Source organism: Gossypium hirsutum, chromosome D12, assembly GCF_007990345.1.
Source record: "Gossypium hirsutum isolate 1008001.06 chromosome D12, Gossypium_hirsutum_v2.1, whole genome shotgun sequence".
Lineage (NCBI taxonomy): Eukaryota > Viridiplantae > Streptophyta > Magnoliopsida > Malvales > Malvaceae > Gossypium > Gossypium hirsutum.
Genome location: NC_053448.1, coordinates 5,459,857 through 5,478,369, shown reverse-complemented (window position 1 = coordinate 5,478,369; position 18,513 = coordinate 5,459,857). Strand labels below are relative to the sequence as shown.

At 35.7% G+C, this 18,513-nt stretch overlaps 2 protein-coding genes across 2 annotated transcripts; both read left to right on the top strand.

The window, feature by feature from the left end:
* The first annotated feature begins 1,821 nt into the window (after positions 1-1,821).
* On the top strand, positions 1,822-2,733 carry LOC107947409 (uncharacterized). The gene has a single exon (XM_016882078.2). It carries the CDS (start codon positions 1,822-1,824, stop codon positions 2,731-2,733), a length of 912 nt encoding a protein of 303 aa, XP_016737567.2.
* A 978-nt stretch (positions 2,734-3,711) lies between these two features.
* On the top strand, positions 3,712-4,530 carry LOC121224507 (uncharacterized). Its single transcript, XM_041107945.1, has one exon. It carries the CDS (start codon positions 3,712-3,714, stop codon positions 4,528-4,530), a length of 819 nt encoding a protein of 272 aa, XP_040963879.1.
* The last annotated feature ends 13,983 nt before the right edge of the window (positions 4,531-18,513 follow it).

Sequence of the window (18,513 nt, the reverse complement as noted above, 5' to 3'; positions counted from 1 at the left end):
TATCACTACTAAGACAAGAAGCTTACAAGTGGTGGACTACTTTGATATCAGTCGTTCCGAAAGACCGGGTGAATTGAGATATATCAGGTGGCGATACGTTAAAAAGAAAAAAAGGAGAATTTCTAGAATTGAAGGAAGGGAGCATGTATGTGGCAAAGTATGAATGGGAATTCATCCGACTTAGTAAGTACGCCCGAGAGATTATGCCAACAGAAGATGAAATGTGCACCCGTTTCGAGTGGGGTCTGAACAAAGATATCCAAATGTTAGTGGGAGCACTTGAATTGAAAAAGTTTGTGGTTTTATCTGAAAGAGCACAGAAGATGGAAGACATGTGCAACGAAAAGAAACAAGCCAAATCGAAGCTCCAAGATTCCGATAAATGGAGTATGACCAGATCATTTCGAGCTCCTCCATCGAAAATGTCAAAAGATGTTCATAGTCATTTTTCATTTCCGTCAAGGTTTTCGAAGGGTCGAGAACATTTAAATTATTCGACAGCCTTGTGAACGAGAAAACCTTGACTCTAATTAACACTATAAATCGCGCAGACCATTTAAATTAGATAGCTAGTTCCCATGAAATCATCCAATTGCACACCCAATGAAACCATGCCCATTTGTTCTTCAATAAAATAAACTGACAATTATGGATTGAGCTATATTTAACAACCATGTATTGTTCAAAGCATCGAATAAGGAGTCTATCTCGAAATGAAGCCAAAAGCGATACTAAGAGACGAGCTTTATCTTTCTTATAATTTAGAGAAAACAGTGAATATGAAGGAAAACATGAGATGAAGTGCGGTTTCAAATCTCACAGTTCCAACACCAATTTTTTGTTAGCCTTAGGCTAGACTGAAATTTACCTAGACTTGATAAAATAATAAGCAATGAAAAATACAAAAGAAATTTTTTTAATTACAACGGGAAATAAGGAATAAAGGTGGAGACGTTTGAAATTCCCAGTAATGGGACTTACATTTATATAGAGAGAGTTGGTACTTGTATATATAGTAGAAGATAGATAAATAATGAAGCACCAAATTTAGTAGAATCCATATCCAAAATTCATTGAAAAATGTAGAGGGTTCGGAAACAGAACATGTTTTTCTCTTGTTGAGATGATGATGATAGCTAGGCCATGGTTAACTTGGTAAGGGAGATTGAAACCGTGACTTGTTCCATGTTTGAGAATTTGTTGTCCCTTATCTCAGGGCCAAAAGAACAATGAAAGAAGACCAGCTGGTTGTTAGTTTCCAGAATCGAATAGCAAACAGGAAGAGACATTAATGAATTTGAAAATGTTGATGCTGGTTGTGGGTCAGGAGATGAACACATCATGTTGAGATGCAAAACCTGCTAAAGGACTCGTATTGGCTAAAAAAAAGTAGTAATAATAATAAAGAAATAATTTCATTCCATACATGTGTTGCTGCATAAAAAAGATAAATTGTTAGAAGTAAGCGGATCTTGCCTCCTTGCGGAACCTAATCAACAAGACAGCAAAAACAAGAAGAAGACGAGACAAGTTGAAAGCAAATGATTCATTAATACAAGGCATTGAATGTAGTACCACAGTGCGCATTATTATATAATATTTGTTTATATGGATATAATGGCATTGAAAACTAGTAGTGTTTGTTGCTACCGAAGGGTGATGAGTTGTTGTGATTGTGGAGAGGAGACACAGCAGAAACATTTTGGCGATAGTTGTGGGGATCGAGATCGAGTTAGTTCATGTTGTTTGCTTCCAATTGATATTTAAAATGATTGAGATTCCTCGTGTCTGCCCTCAACCTGTAATATATATGTTGCGCAGATGGTAAGGGGACTACAGCAAATAGCTAAGCAGAGTTGGAAACACATATCGCTTTTGCATAACAAGAAAATGGCAGCCTTTTACCATGCTCGATCAAACAGCTTGCCCTCAAGGCAACACCCTATCATTTCACAAATCAACGAGAACCTGAACCGATTGAGGGCATCTCAATCAGCCTCTACATCATCATTGATAGGCCACAATCTAAGTGGTCTTCAGGATTTGCATGAATGTGTTGATGTATTGCTTCAATTTCCCCTCACCCAACAAGCTCTCGCCCAAGAGAAGCAAAGGGAAATGGTTGAAGAGCTTTTGGATGGATCTCTCATGCTCTTGGATGTATGTACCACTGCTAAGGATGCCTTGTTGCAGACAAAGGAATGCACACAAGAGCTTCAGTCAATTTTACGCAGAAGACGTGTAGCCGAAGGGCTTGCTAATGAGTTTAGGAAATACTTGACATCTAGGAAAGCCATGAAAAAGGCAATCTGCAAGGCCTTAAAGAACTTGAAGCATATACAGAATAAACTCAGTACTCCTGGCGAGAATGGAGCTGTGATTAGCGTCTTAAGAGATGTAGAAGCAGTTACCATCAGCGTGCTAGAATCAGTATTGTCCTTTATTTCAGGGCCAGAGGCAGAATCAAAATCGAGCCGTTGGTCGCTGGTTTTGAAGCTAATGCACCAGAAGAAAGTAATGTGCGAGGAAGAACAGAAAGCAAATAAATTTTTGAGTGCTGAAGCTTCAGTGCGTTCCTGCATCAAATCTGAAAACATGAAGCATGTCGAGAACGTGCAAAAGGAGCTTCAAAGCTCAGAGTTGAGCATCCAAGATCTTGAAGAAGGCCTTGAAACCCTCTCCAGGCATATGATAAAAACTAGAGTTACTGTTCTTAATATCATCAGCTGTTAAATATTGGCATCGCAGTTGTACATATATACTGTAGTTTTACAGAGGTTATACAATAGAAAAGAAATACAAAGATTATACAATCTTCTTTCTCAAAATTCTACCTCTTGTGAAATCATTTAGTTATATTTCCAAAATGGTTGCAGTAATTTTTTACTTCAGACATATTCAACCATGAACAAGAAAAAACTTGAAAAATACTTTTATCCAGCACATGCTAATATCCAAAACTTACACCCGAATCCCAGTAACTTAGACCTACCTTTAATTTTCCCCAAGTTGAATTATAGAGCCTCATCATCACAACTGGTATCTTGGAATATCTCATGAAACATTTGTATGAATATGTGAGCTGCCAGGATACCTCTTGTCCCACTGAAGACAATGGAAGACTTGCTAAAAATAAAAAACTCCATGCCCGTCAGTTTATCACATGGAAGATGGCAATGAAAAGATGCTAATTTGATCTTATGTTAATCATAAAATTTTCTTATGTTAGGGGAAAAGGAAGTAAGGATCAGAAAGTGGATCTTGTTCAACTTCAAACCCTTCTTTATTTTGTTATCAAATTGCATTAAAAATAATGGTAAGTGCTAGCACACACGTGGAAATAATGAATTGGTTGTCTGTTTTTCCTTAAGATATTTGAAAAATGTCACCAACTCCCGTGCATTGGCAACTAGGATGGTTTCAACGTGTGCAAAGAAACGGCAAGGATATATATATTGAAGTGCTTGGATTGTGAGCTGGAGAGATGGTAGAGGGGAGACATTGCATGAACATTGCTGCCACCCTTTGATCGAGATCTTAATTAATCATGTCAACATTAGCAGATAGAAGAAGCATTTGAGATTCCCTTTGTCTCCATGGATTGATATGCATATACTTATATACAACTTGGGAGCAGATGCCTAGGATTTCAGTGAAAATTGCAAGAAACCTTGATTCAACAAATAGGCTTCTTTGTTCAGAACAAAAACAATGGCAGCCACTCGATCCAACAGTTTCCCCCGCTCATCTAGACAACACCCACTAGCAACAGAAGTTAATGAGCATTTGAATAGATTGAGGGCTTCTAAAGAGGCATCTACTTCATCATCATCAATAAGCCATAAACTAAATGGCTTTCAAGATTTGTACGACTGTGTTGTTAAGTTTCTTCAGTTGCCTTTGTCCCACCATGCTTTAGCCCATGAATGTGCTGATGAGTTGTTGGATAGTTCACTTAGACTCCTCGACCTTTGCAGCACTGCAAAAGATATTGTGCTGCAAACAAAAGAAAGCGCAAGTGAACTTCAATCGGCTTTGCGTCGAAGGAAAATCGGTGAAGCCGAGATCGCAAGTGAAGTGAGGAAATACATGAGCTCCAGGAAAGTTGCCAAAAAGACTATCCACAAGGCATTGGGAAACTTGAAGGTCATACAAAGGAAAAACACAGTCTCACCTTCAGAAACAGTTAGCATACTGAAGAAGATTGAAGCAGTGATTTGTTCTATGTTTGAGGATTTGTTATCTCTCATCTCTGGACCAAAGCTTGGAAGTTGGTTATCAGTTTCGAAACTATTGCATCAAAGAAGAATAGCGTGTGAAGATGCTGGAAGAAACGTGAATGAATTTGAAAAGGTTGATGTTGCTTTGAAATCTTTCGGAATAACCAAATCTGAGATCATAAATCTTGAGATGCAAAACCAGCTAAAAGACCTGGAGCTGTTTATTCAAGATCTTGAAGATGGACTTGAATACCTCTTCAGGTGTATGATCAAAGCAAGAGTTTCGCTTCTTAACATCCTTACACTGTAAAAAACCAAACCCAATTTTGGATTACATCATGTATAGAAATCAAATATACATACATACATATAAATCAATTACTCTTGAAGCAATGGTTAGCATGTAGCAATCACATGTTTTATTATTATTATTATTATTATTATTATTATTATTTGGATGTAATGATGTAACTTAGTTGTATTCCAACTAAGTTTGTTAGTGGTAGTAGGTGGTGATTTATTTTAAATGGATGTAATGATGAAACTTAGTTGTATTCCAACTAAGTTTGTTAGTGGTAGTAGGTGGTGATTTATTTTAAGTGGATGTAATGATGAAACTTAGTTGTATTCCAACTAAGTTGTCAAGTTGTAAGCTTGTATAAATAGGCTTTATGCCATTTTAAAAAAAATGAATGAATTCAATCAAGATTTCATCCATATACTCTCTATTTTAGCTTTGCTTAAAATTTATTTCATTTTTCTTCTTTGTTTCTGCCGCAAGTCTCGATTCTTGCTCGGCAAGCTTTTTGTTGAACCTTGCTATTTGTTGCACTTAGCTCCAACAATTGGTATCAGAGCCTATTTCTTAAGGGATCTGTTATACAAATTCATGGCTTCATCAAGCTTTTCACCAGCTGCACCTCAAGTCTTCAATGGAGAAGGCTACCACATATGGGTGGTTAAAATGAAGACCTACCTACAAGCTTTCGATCTGTGGGAGGTAGTCAACTCAGATGTTGAACCAGAGCCACTTAGAGGCAATCCAACAGTGGCTCAAATCAGGCAGAATGCTGATGGTACCTTGAACAAACTGAAAGCAAGGCTAGTTGTCAAGGGGTTCAGTCAGAGGTATGGCCTGGACTACCTGGAGACCTTTGCACCAGTGGCCAGGCTAGACACCATCAGATTACTGATTGCCTTAGCAGCACAGCTCGAGTGGAAGATCCATCAACTCGATGTGAAATCAGCCTTTCTGAATGGTTTCTTAGATGAAGAGATCTATGTTGAACAACCACAAGGGTTTGAGATAGCTGGCAGAGAGCATATGGTCTACAAACTGAAAAAGGCCCTATATGGCTTAAAACAGGCTCCAAGGGCCTGGTACAGCAGAATCGATGGCTACTTGACTAATTTGGGATTCGATCGAAGCAAGAGTGAGCCAACACTGTATGTCAAGAAGCAAGGGACACAAACACAGCTCATTGTATCCCTATATGTTGATGACCTGCTGGTGACAGGAAGAGATCGAGCAGTGCTGGTCGATTTCAAGACCAAGATGCAAAAAGTATTTGAAATGTCTGATCTAGGGGAAATGTCTTATTTCCTTGGAATGGAGGTGACTCAAGCACAAAATGGGATATTTCTAAGTCAGAGAAACTTTGCCACAAAGATTCTGACCAAGTTCTCCATGCAAAACAGTAAAGCAACTAAAACACCTGTTGCTGTTGGAGAAAAACTATCGAGCCAAGGTGATTTTGAGAAGGTTTGTGAAACAACCTACAGAAGTCTAGTTGGTTGTCTGTTATATTTAACTGCCACTAGACCAGACATAATGTATGCTGTAGGATTGCTCTCAAGGTTCTTGCATTGTTGCAATAAAAAGCATTTACAAGCTGCTAAGAGAGTGCTTAGATATGTCAAAGGCACTTTGAGCTATGGTTTAAGGTACAGCAAGGAAGGAAATCTGAAGCTGGTTGGCTACACTGATAGCGACTGGGCTGGCTCGATAGATGACATGAAAAGCACCTCAGGGTATGCTTTCAACCTTGGTTCAGCCATGTTTTGCTGGAGCTCGAAGAAGCAAAGTCTAGTGGCTCAATCTACTGCTGAAGCAGAATATGTGGCAGCTGCAAGTGCTGTCAACCAAGCCATTTGGCTAAGGAAAATCTTAGCTGATTTGAAAGTGCATCAAAAGGAAGCTACTGAGATCTTCTGTGACAACCAATCTTCAGTTGCAATTGCTAAAAATCCAGTGTTCCATGGAAGAACAAAGCATTTCAGCATCAAGTTGCATGTTGTTTGAGAAATGGAGTAAGCTCAGGAAGTGAAGCTGATCCATTGTAATTCTGAGGATCAACTTGCAGACATTTTGACTAAAGCCCTTAATGTCACAAGGTTCGAATGTCTAAGAAGGAAGCTAGGTGTTTGCTCCATGCAAACCAAGGAGGAGTATTGAAGCAATGGTTAGCATGTAGCAATCACATGTTTTATTATTATTATTATTATTATTATTATTATTTGGTTGTAATGATGTAACTTAGTTGTATTCCAACTAAGTTTGTTAGTGGTAGTAGGTGGTGATTTATTTTAAGTGGATGTAATGATGAAACTTAGTTGTATTCCAACTAAGTTTGTTAGTGGTAGTAGGTGGTGATTTATTTTAAGTGGATGTAATGATGAAACTTAGTTGTATTCCAACTAAGTTTGTTAGTGGTAGTAGGTGGTGATTTATTTTAAGTGGATGTAATGATGAAACTTAGTTGTATTCCAACTAAGTTGTCAAGTTGTAAGCTTGTATAAATAGGCTTGATGCCATTTTAAAAAAAATGAATGAATTCAATCAAGATTTCATCCATATACTCTCTATTTTAGCTTTGCTTAAAATTTATTTCATTTTTCTTCTTTGTTTCTGCCGCAAGTCTCGATTCTTGCTCGGCAAGCTTTTTGTTGAACCTTGCTATTTGTTGCACTTAGCTCCAACAACTCTTTTCCATTTCCATACGACAAAAGCTCCATGTTATTTTTCCTCTTTCTGTAGCATTTGTTTTAACCTTCTTTTCTTCCAGAGAAAAAAAAAGTTACATAAAAAAGTAACTAGATAGTAATGAAACAAAGTTAACCTTGGGTTTTTGTATTTTACTTTATTCTTAAATATGATGTAATTAATTTATCAAGTTTGAGGCTGGTAGGATTCCTTTTGTCTCTAAATTAAACAACAATCAATCCATTCACACAGATTCATGCATTAATAGTGATAACAGCAGGCTTATATTCAAATCTATCACGCGTTTCAATTTGTTGAAGTCAGCCCCTATGCAGCATGCAAAGGTGGCCATGCAGGGAACGTGCTTCAATAGCAAACCGAAACTGCATTGTTTCATTTGGTTACTCAAATGAACATTTTGTATTTTAGTTGGTTTTGAACTTAGTTGGTAGCTACATTTTGATGTAATTAGGTAATGAATGAGAAGTTTAGGTGGCTGTTTATGTGTTCAAACAAGTTTACCAAGTTACTAGGCAAATTAGTGGTGTTAGGTGTGTTATTAGATGGTAACTTGTTTGTTTTGCTGTTATTATCCCTTATATGTATTGGCATTATGTCTTCTTGATATGTTAATGAAAAATCCAGCTCATTTTCATTCAAAACTCTCTCTTTTCTATTTTCCATTGCAAACTTTTCTTCTTCCTCGATTGCTTTTGTTGTAAGCCTCGAGGCTTGCTGATCAAGCAAAGCTGAAACTAGCTTGTTGCTGCCCTTTTGCACCAACAATTGGTATCTAGAGCTTATTTCATAAGGGATCTGTTATACAAATCAATGGCTTCATCAAGCTTTTCACTAGCTGCACCTCAAGTATTCAATGGAGAAGGCTACCACATATGGGTGGTCAAAATGAAAACCTACCTGCAGGCTTTTGATCTGTGAGAGGTGGTCAACTCAGATGTTGAACCAGAGCCACTTAGAGCCAATCCAACAGTGGCTCAAATCAGGCAGCATGCTGATGAGAGAACCAAGAGGCATAAGGCCATGTCTTGCATCCAAAACTCAGCATGCTGGATTTTCTTTCTGAAACACAAGTCTGAGGTAGCTCAAGTGTTTGTGAAGTTTAAAATGGCTGTTGAGACAGAAACAGGTTGCAAGCTGAAATCGATAAGGTCAGACAATGGCACTGAGTACACTTCAGCTCAGTTTTAAGCTATTTGCAATGATGCTGGCATCAAACACCAGCTTACTAATGTCTACACACCTCAGCAGAATGGGGTAGCTGAAAGAAAGAACAGAAGTTTGATGGACATGGCCAGATGTCTCCTGTTTGTGAAGAAATTGCCCAAGACCACGTGGGCTGAGGCAATAAACACTGCTGTCTACCTCCAGAATAGGCTTCCTACCAAAGCTCTTACATCCAAGACACCTTTCGAGGCTTGGTTTGAATTCAAGTCTTCCTTGGCACATCTGAAGGTGTTTGGTTGCCTGTGCTATGCACAAATACCAGCAGCAAAGAGGGACAAGCTATCTGAAAGGGCTCAACCAGGTGTCTTAGTGGGTTATAGCTCAGTCAGGAAGGGCTATAGGGTTTTGGATCCCTTGACAAGCAAAGTCCAGGTGAGCAGAGATGTCATCTTTGATGAAAAAGCTTGCTGGAATTGGGAAAAGAGTGAACCAGAAGCTGCTTCAGAAGACCTAGTGCCTGATCAAGCTGAACTTGAGCAGCTTGGACCTGAGATGGATGTTGATGATGTGTCTGTGAGAGGAACAAGGTCCTTGGATGAAATTCATGAAAGGGCACAAGTTGCCATAACAGAACCTAGCAGTTTCGAAGAGGCTGAGGTTGATGAGGGCTGGAAACAGGCTATGGTTGATGAAATCAAGATGATTAAGAAGAACCAGACATGAGAGTTGGTTGAAAAGCCAACCAATAGAAAGACCATTGGTGTAAAATGGGTCTATCGTGTGAAGCATAATACAGATGGAAGTTTAAACAAGCTGAAAGCCAGGCTAGTTGTGAAGGGCTTCAGCTAGAGATATGGTCTGGACTACTTTCAGCTGTAGCTACTCAGAACCAGTGGACAATCCACCAAATGGATGTCAAGTCTGCATTCCTCAATGGGTTCTTGGAAGAGGAGATATACATTGAGCAACCTCCAGGATTCATAATGTCTGGTAAGGAACATTTGGTGTATAGGCTAAGAAAGGCCTTGTATGGCCTAAAACAGGCCCCTCGAGCCTGGTATGCTTGAATTGACTCATATCTGGTCAGTTTGGGATTTGAAAGGAGTGCTAGTGATGCAACACTCTATGTTAAAAGGAATCGAGCTGAAACACAGCTCATTGTGTCACTCTATGTTGATGATCTTCTAGTGATTGGAGGAGACAAATTCATGCTGGCTGATTTCAAAACAAAAATGAAAGAGATGTTTGAAATGTCAGACCTTGGATTAATGACGTACTTTCTAGGAGTGGAAGTTAATCAAGCTGATAAAGGAATCTTCTTGGGGCAGAAATCATTTGCTTTGAAAGTTCTAGCCAAATTTTCAATGGAGAACTCCAAGCCAACTAACACACCTATGGCTGTTGGCATGAAACTATCGAGCCAAAAAGACCATGAACCTGTCTGTGAAACTGATTACAGAAGCCTTGTTGGTTGTTTGCTGTATCTGACAACAACAAGACCTGATATTCTATTTGCAGTGAGCATGCTATCAAGATTCATGCATTGCTGTAACCAGCAGCATTACAAAGTTGGAAAACGGATGCTGAGATACATCAAAGGCACCTTGAGCCATGGAATATATTTCAGTAGAACTGAAGAATTGAAACTGATTGGCTACACTGACAGCGATTGGGCTGGTTCAAAAGATGACATGAAGAGCACCTCTGGTTATGCTTTTACACTTGGCTCAGCTATGATTTGTTGGAGCTCAAGAAAACAAACAATGGTGGCTCAGTCGACAGCTGAAGCTGAGTATGTAGCTGCTGCCAATGCTGTTAATCAAGCTATGTTGTTAAGAATAATTCTCAATGATTTGAATCTACAGCAAAATGAAGCAACTGGGATTTACTGTGACAACAAGTCAGCAGTTGCTATTGCTAAAAATCCTGTCTTCCATGGCAGGACAAAACACTTCAACATTAAACTGCATGTGATAAGGGAGATGGAACAAGCTCAAGAGATTGAGCTGATTCACTGCAGCTCTGAAAATCAAATTGCTGATATCTTCACAAAGCCCCTTGGTGTATCAAGATTTTTAAGTCTAAGAAAGCAACTAGGAGTCTACTGCATAGAAGCTGAGGAGGAGTGTTGAAGTCAGCCCCCATGCAGCAAGCAAAGGTCGCCATGCAGGGAACGTGCTTCAACAGCAAACCGAAACTGCATTGTTTCATTTGGTTACTCAAATGAACATTTTGTATTTTAGTTGGTTTTGAACTTAGTTGGTAGCTGCATTTTGATGTAATTAGGTAATGAATGACAAGTTTAGGTGGCTGTTTATGTGTTCAAACAAGTTTACCAAGTTACTAGGCAAATTAGTGGTGTTAGATGTGTTATTAGGTGGTAACTTGTTTGTTTTGCTGTTGTTATCTCTTATAGTATTGGCATTATGTCTTCTTGATATATTAATGAAAAATCCAGCTCATTTTCATTCAAAACTCTCTCTTTTTTGTTTTCTATTGCAAACATTTCTTCTTCCTCGATTGTTTCTGCTGCAAGCCTCAAGGCTTGCTGATCAAGCAAAGCTGAAACTAGCTTGCTGCTGCCCTTTTGCACCAACACAATTGATGAAAAATGGTGAGGCCAGCTTGCTGCCAAATATCAATCATTAAACTCCACCCTTTTTTTCTATTTGTTGGCAATATGTGTAGAAATTATTAAGCTTGCATGCAGATATTGCCTCCCTCCGCCACAATAAGATAATCGTATAATAAACTCTACCCATTTTTCTGTTTGTTGCCAACATGTGCAACATACACATATTGCGTGCAAACCCCTTGTTTTTACAAATGGTTGAATTGTAGTAGGAACAAAACGACTCTCTAAACAGATATGATAGGTGAGTTTTTGTCAACTGAATTCAACACCTTTCACTAAGCAAATGGAATAAAAAAAAGTTCACAACACCTTACACATCTGAGCAGAATCGCGTAGCAAAACACTAGAACTGCACTGTTGTTGAAATGTGCAGAAGCATGGTGAAGCAATTGCCGCAACAACAGAATATGCAACTAAAATTATGCTCCACTTGGTCTTCTAGTCTATAGGGACTAGATCTCTTCAAAACTGGTAAGTTCAGAAATGGCAAGTACAATGACTAAATGGTAAAATTCTCATTTCTACCGTAAAAGGGCAACAATGTAATTTTCACTCCCAATGAATTCATATTAAAGTTTTAATGTGAGTTATGAGGTTTGAGTGGCTAAATAATTATTTTTTGTGAAGAAATTGATCTGAAGTGTAAAACGGAAATTTTTCCAGAAAGGCATTTTGGTCATTTCTCAAGAATATACACAATCCCTCTAAAAAGAAAATATTCACAACATATACAAGTGGAAACCCAAATACCAAAACTTAAGTAACTCGACTCTAAATATTAGTTCCAAGTGGAGTCACCTAGTTGCATAACATGTTAGTCTAGAACCTAGCAAGCTAGACATGAAAACCTAAAAACGTGGTGTTGTCACTAAACAATTCGAGCTAGTCTGGTTAACCACCTATTGCCTAAAGTTTGAAGACTAAACTTAATATGAATATAACGAAAAGAAAAACATAAATACTACACCCTAATCTCATTACCAAAATCTAGGTTCGGGAGTATGATTAAGTGCGTGGAATGTTTGAGAATCCCTACATCGCCTATTCAAAGATAATCTTATGAAGTTTGGTGTTTAAGGTTTTTAAATCAAAATTCTAAGCACGAATATAAATATACGACCTACCTTCAAAATCTAAAAGAGAGCTAAAAATAAAATCCAATAATTAACATAGGATATTAAAATAAAATTTAATTCTAAAATTAATAACAAAAATTGAAAATCAATAAATTTAACTTAAATGTATAAAATTAAATTTAACTTAAAATACTGAGTTTGACAATTAACACTAAAAATTTTAAAATTTTAAAAATCTAATCTTTAAAATCTAAAACAAGAATGTTAGCTCTAGTTTTTCAAGTATTTTGATATTAAAAAAAGTATATTAAAAATTCCCTACTTAAATCTACAAAAATTGTTTATAAGTCCTTAAAATTATTTTCAAAGTGTTGGACAAAATAAATTGTTAAAAAGCGTTGAATTAACTTTTTTTTAACGTATTTTTAAAGTCTGAAAGACTTCTACCGATACTTAGTGGACAAGTATCGGTAGAGCTCAAGATGAAAAGACCTTGAAAATGCTACAAAATTCTGCTGGTAGAACTGGGAGTTCTACCGGTAAACTCGGACTTCTATCTATAGAACGCACTCTAGTAAGCAAGGTAGTTTTCGCCTAAGACTTCTATTGATACCCTGGTCCCTTCTACCGATACAACCAAAGTGTTACCGATACCTGGAGGACTTCTACTGAAACAAGTCAAGTCAGTAGCCAAAATTTAGCATCTCCTGCACTTCTATCGATACCTTAAGGACTTCTATCGAAACAAGTCAAGTCAGTAGCCAAAGTTTAACATTCCCTGCACTTCTACCAATACTCTGATGGGTTTCGTAACCTCCCAAACCCGGCCTAGACATTATTGCTAGATTGAAAAGGCTACATTAGCCACCAAAATGGCTAAGGTAACTTATGTTACTTTTTAAGACTTTAAATAAACTCATTTTAGAGAAAACCGTAGTTGTACTTTGTGTTAGCTTAAAAGCATTCATTCATTAGGTTGTGTATGCTTGGGTTCATTTTATTGTTGAAATTGTTGTTTTAGAAAAACCGTTTGCTTGTCGCTCTTATTTTAAAAAAAAAAACTTGAAGTTAAACTAATGCAGCGGAAAAACCATTTTTCAAGTCATTTTGGAAAATTAGTTGCCTTATTGATTTGTTTGAAAAACAGTTCCTTTACAATTAATGTAGTGGAAACTAGGGAACAATATCAAATTTTACTCAAGTCCAATATCATGCATTATCCGATTATTATGCTTGAGTAATCCATGCATGGAAAAATCCCCAAAAAAAGTTATCAAGCCATAGACCAGAAATAATTAAAACTTATGAGCCAAAACCAATAAAGACTTCAGAATACTTAATTAAATAATAATCCGAGGTCCAAGTTGATTCTTCGAATGTCGAGTTCGATCCTAATTTTGAGGTTTACCTAAAAAGTTAAACACTATTGGGGGTGAGCTTATGAAAAGCTCAATGTGAATCGAACAATTATTTAAACGGACAAAAACATAAATATCGAATACATTGAAACATCTTAGCATTAACAGAAGAACACAAAACCATCATTTGAATTTCATATCATTACATAGTCATTATCAAATTGATGTCAAACGGTGTATGAGCATGGGACATCATTCATTCGAGTAACAATCACCATTCAGTACAACGAAATACAATACATAGCATAAATTAATAACATTCGAATATGTCGTGCACTTGATGTAATGCAACAAGGTTTCTACCCATACCATCACCTACACACCACGAGTTCCACAAAACCTGTCATCCGAACTCCAAAACATTATGGGCTTAAGCCCGTTGTGGTTAAAACCACCGATAACAATATGGAGAAAATTATGCCAGTAAAAATGCAGAAAAGTTGCTAGTAAAAATGCAATAAATCGCCATTCCCCTCAGTACTCCAGGTGCAGTGCACTGAATAAAAATAATGTGGATTTAATATGCTGTCGGTACTCCACGAAAATCCTCCGCCAACCACAAAATCTCAACCCAATGCATATGCAATATGTCACACAACCTCATAGATAATCATATCTCAATGCTTTTCACATTTATTTGACATGCTCAGCATTTCATCAATAATCACATACTTTTAGTAAATGGAAACAGTGTTCCAATCTTTCAAATTACCATTGAGTTGGTATCAATCAATATCGTTGAATTTCACATACTTTACGGATTTTCATTGTGCATAAATAGAACCATTTTTAGTACACAATATAACAAATATCCCATGCATTTAAATCATACATAAGCTTAATATCTCAGCAAATTATAAATGAAATACTCTTTTCCATTTCCATACATACATACATACATATAAATGAAATACTCTTTTCCATTTCCATACGACAAAAGCTCCATGTTATTTTTCCTCTTTCAGTTGCATTTGTTTTAACCTTTTTTTCTTCCAGAGAAACCAACAAAGTTACATAAAACAGTAACTAGATAGTAATGAAACAATGTTAACCTTGGGTTTTTGTATTTTACTTTCTTCTTAAATATGATGCAATTAATTTATCAAGTTTGGGGCTGGTAGGATTCCTTTTGTCTCTAAGTTAAACAACAATCAATCCATTCACATAGATGCATGCATTAATAGTGATAACAGCAAGCTTATATTCAAATCTATCACACGTTTCAATTGATGAAAAATGGTGAGGCCAGCTTGTTGCCAAATATCAACCATTAAACTCCACCTTTTTTTTCTATTTGTTGGCAATATGTGTAGAAATTATTAAGCTTCCATGCAGATATTGCCTCCCTCCGCCACAACAAGATAATCGTATAATAAACTCCACCCATTTTTCTATTTGTTGCCAACATGTGCAACATGCACATATTGCGTGCAAAACCCTTGTTTTTTTTACAAATGGTTGAATTGTAGTAGGAACAAAACGACTCTCTAAACAGATATGATAGGTGAGTTTTTGTCAACTAAATTCAACACCTTTCACTAAGCGAATGGAATAAACAAAGAGTTCACAACACCTTATACATCTGAGCAGAATCGCGTAGCAAAACACTAGAACTGCACTGTTGTTGAAATGTGCAGAAGCATGGTGAAGTAGTTGCCGCAACAGCAGAATATGCAACTGAAATTATGAACCACTTGGTCTTCTAGTCTATATAGACTAGATATCTTCAAAAATGGTAAGTACAATGACTAAATGGTAAAATTCTCATTTCTACAGTAAATGGGCAACGATGTAATTTTCACCTCCAATGAGATCATATTAAAGGTTGCATTTGAGTTATGAGATTTGAGTGGCTAAATAATTATTTGTTGTGAAGAAATTAATCTAAATGGTAAAATGGAACATTTTCCAAAAGGGCATTTTGATCATTTCTCAAAAATGTACACAATCCCTCCAAAAAAAAAGAATATTCATAACATCTACAAGTGGAAACCCAAATACCAAAACCTAAGTAACTCAACTCTCAAAACTAGTTCCAAGTGGAGTCGCCTAGCTGCATAACGTGTTAGTCGAGAACCTAGCAAGCTAGACACGAAAACCTAAAAACGTGCTGTTGTCACTAACCAATTCGAGCTAGTCTGGTTAACCACCTATTGCCTAAAGTTTGAAGACTAAAATTAATATGAATATAAGGAAAAAAAAACATAAATACTACGCCCTAGTTTCATTACCAAAATCTAAGTTTAGGAGTATGATTACGTGCATGGAATGTTTGAGAATTCCTACAACACCTATTTAAACATAATCCTATAAATTTTGGTGTTTAGAGTTTTTAAATCAAAATTATAAGCACAAATTTAAATATACCATCTACCTTCAAAAACTAAAAGAGAGCGAAAAATAAAATCCAATAAATAATAAAGGATATTAAAAGAAAATTGAATTCTAAAATTAATACCAAAATTTGAAAATCAATACATTTAACTTAAAAGTATAAAACTAAATTTAATCTAAGACTTGAAAATTAACACTAAAAATTTTAAATTTTAAAAAATCTAATATTTAAAATCTAAAACAACAACAAAATTAAATCTAAAAACAATTTACATCTCAATTCAAGTTAGAAAAGAAAACCAAAATCTAAATCAAAGTCTAATTTGATCTATTAATACCTAACATTTACTAATAAGTGAAATGAATCTAACTTAACTTAAAATCTAATTATCTAATCCTAAAATTGTAAAATTCTAGAATCAAAGAAACATGAAAAAAAAAAGTTAAGGACCTAAAATGCGAAATCAATAAACCCAAAAAAAATATAAAACTTAGTTTAAAGTTAAATCTAAATTTGCTAAAGACCTAAAATTCTAATTAAAACTTAAAAACTAAGTAAATCTAAAAGGGCATAAATTTTATCAAATTTAAGTAAGATCTAAACACCTAAACAAATCAAATCTAAAAAAGAACTTAACTTCTAGATGTAATTTTACACACAACAAATTTTCACAATATACCATTTTCATTAACATTCCATGTAGAACTTGTACATTCTACCATCTCGGGTGGCCCAAAAAAGATGACTTTTACTATTTGCATATTCTACCATCCCGAATGGCCAAACAATGATGGCTTTCAATATTTGCATATTCTATCATCCTGAGTGGCCTGACAATGATGGTTTTAACATGTTTGAAAATTGTTTTGATGTTTTTCCATTGACAATGATGATTTAATTTTTTTAGCTAGAATGATTACATTAATTTGATAAAGTTAATTTGGTTCATGCTTGTGATGTTCTGTGCCTCAATCATTCATGCTTCCAATTAAAATCATTTATGTATTTCATGCATTAAAATATGTTTGAATGCATTAGAATTGGTTGATCAATCCTAACCATATGACGATTAATGGACGCAATAATTGGAAGGTGCATGCTTAGTTTAGATCCTAACCCGATTAAATTGAAGGTTTGTAATAATTCGAAAGAGCTCTATTACTTTGCATAGCTTTTAGATTTCTACGATTAAATTATTTCAAACATAACCTGTCCCTGTTAGTTCACATAAAATTTGAAGGAATCATTATTTAAATATGGACATAGAAATATATATGTTTTTCTAAGTATAAGATTTTGAAAGAACTTATACGAGATTCCAAGTTAATGAATGATCGAATTGCCATGGAATTTTTTCGGAACATTATTAAGCATGATGAAAAATGGATTAAGTCAAATGTTGTAATTATTAAAGCCTATTCATGTTATTGTTGTTAACTCATTAAAATTACTGCTAAACCATCACCTTGCATCTCATTTTATTTGCATTTAGGTTAATTTGCATCTAGTTAATTAATTTAATTTTAACATCTATTACCCCAAATTATTGTGTTTTCTTTACCAACTTGTAAATTCATAATTTTTATTTATTTGATTAACAGACACAGTCTCTGTAGAGACGATAACTCTGTTACTTACTTATTACTTGATAACGACTGTGTACACTTGCACATTCCATCGCGAACCAATTATCGATCTAAATTACGCAATTCCTTCACTTAGTATCCTGATCAATAGAAATCCCTAAATTATGCTAATATCTCTTTCGAAAGTAAGAGCAATTAACCCTAAATCGGGTTAGAAGGATTGGGTTAGTGGAACCAACAGCGGTCACACCATGATTTTTGAGTTAATATTAGGTTGATTAATTGAACTTTCTTTCTAATTAAAACCCCTATTGTCACATCCTCAAAACCGAATTAGAAGGATTGGGTTAGTGGAGCCAAGAGTGGTCACACCCTGATTTTTGAGTTAATATTAGGTTGATTAATTGAACTTTCTTTCTAATTAAAATCCTTATTGTCACATCCCAAAAACTGGGCTAGAAGGATTGGGTTAGTGGAACCAAGAGTGGTCAAGCCTTGATTTTTGAGTTAATATTGTGAATAATTTATCAAGTAATTTGTTCTGGTTCAATGGTTAAGAGATATGAGTAATGTGAGTCAGGTTTTGGGTTTGAATCTTTTCCTTGAATTTTTACTATTTTGCCTAAACCTCTATCTTTGAACATCTGATTTATAAATTATTTTCACTCAATTATGACAAGAATGAGCTTGTTGACTTAGTGGTAAGGCTTCAGCTTACATAAAGATCTCGTGTTCGAATCCTTATGTGTGCAAAGTGAAAATTATTTTTTTTGAACTTTGATGGAATCTGATAGGTGGTTAGTTAGTGGATTTAGTGAGATGTGGGTAGTTTGATTTAACCCAATAATCTCTTCCAGTCTTCCATTCTCCCTATTTCACATCTCAACTGTCTCTCATTCTTCCATTTCTTTTTTCTTTCTTTTCCAGAAAATTTTGGTCTGTTATAGTTTCTCTGACATTGTTCTTCATTTTCTGCTTTACCATTCCTTTCTCATTGATTTTCTAATGGGTAAGATTTACAATTTTTTTCTTCGGTGGTAAGTTTCTTCTTGTTGTTTGAGAGGGTTGGTGTTTT

Bases quoted from the DNA above. Each gene is read 5' to 3' on its own strand.
- LOC107947409 (XM_016882078.2), top strand. From the start codon at position 1,822: ATGGTAAGGGGACTACAGCAAATAGCTAAGCAGAGTTGGAAACACATA.
- LOC121224507 (XM_041107945.1), top strand. From the start codon at position 3,712: ATGGCAGCCACTCGATCCAACAGTTTCCCCCGCTCATCTAGACAACAC.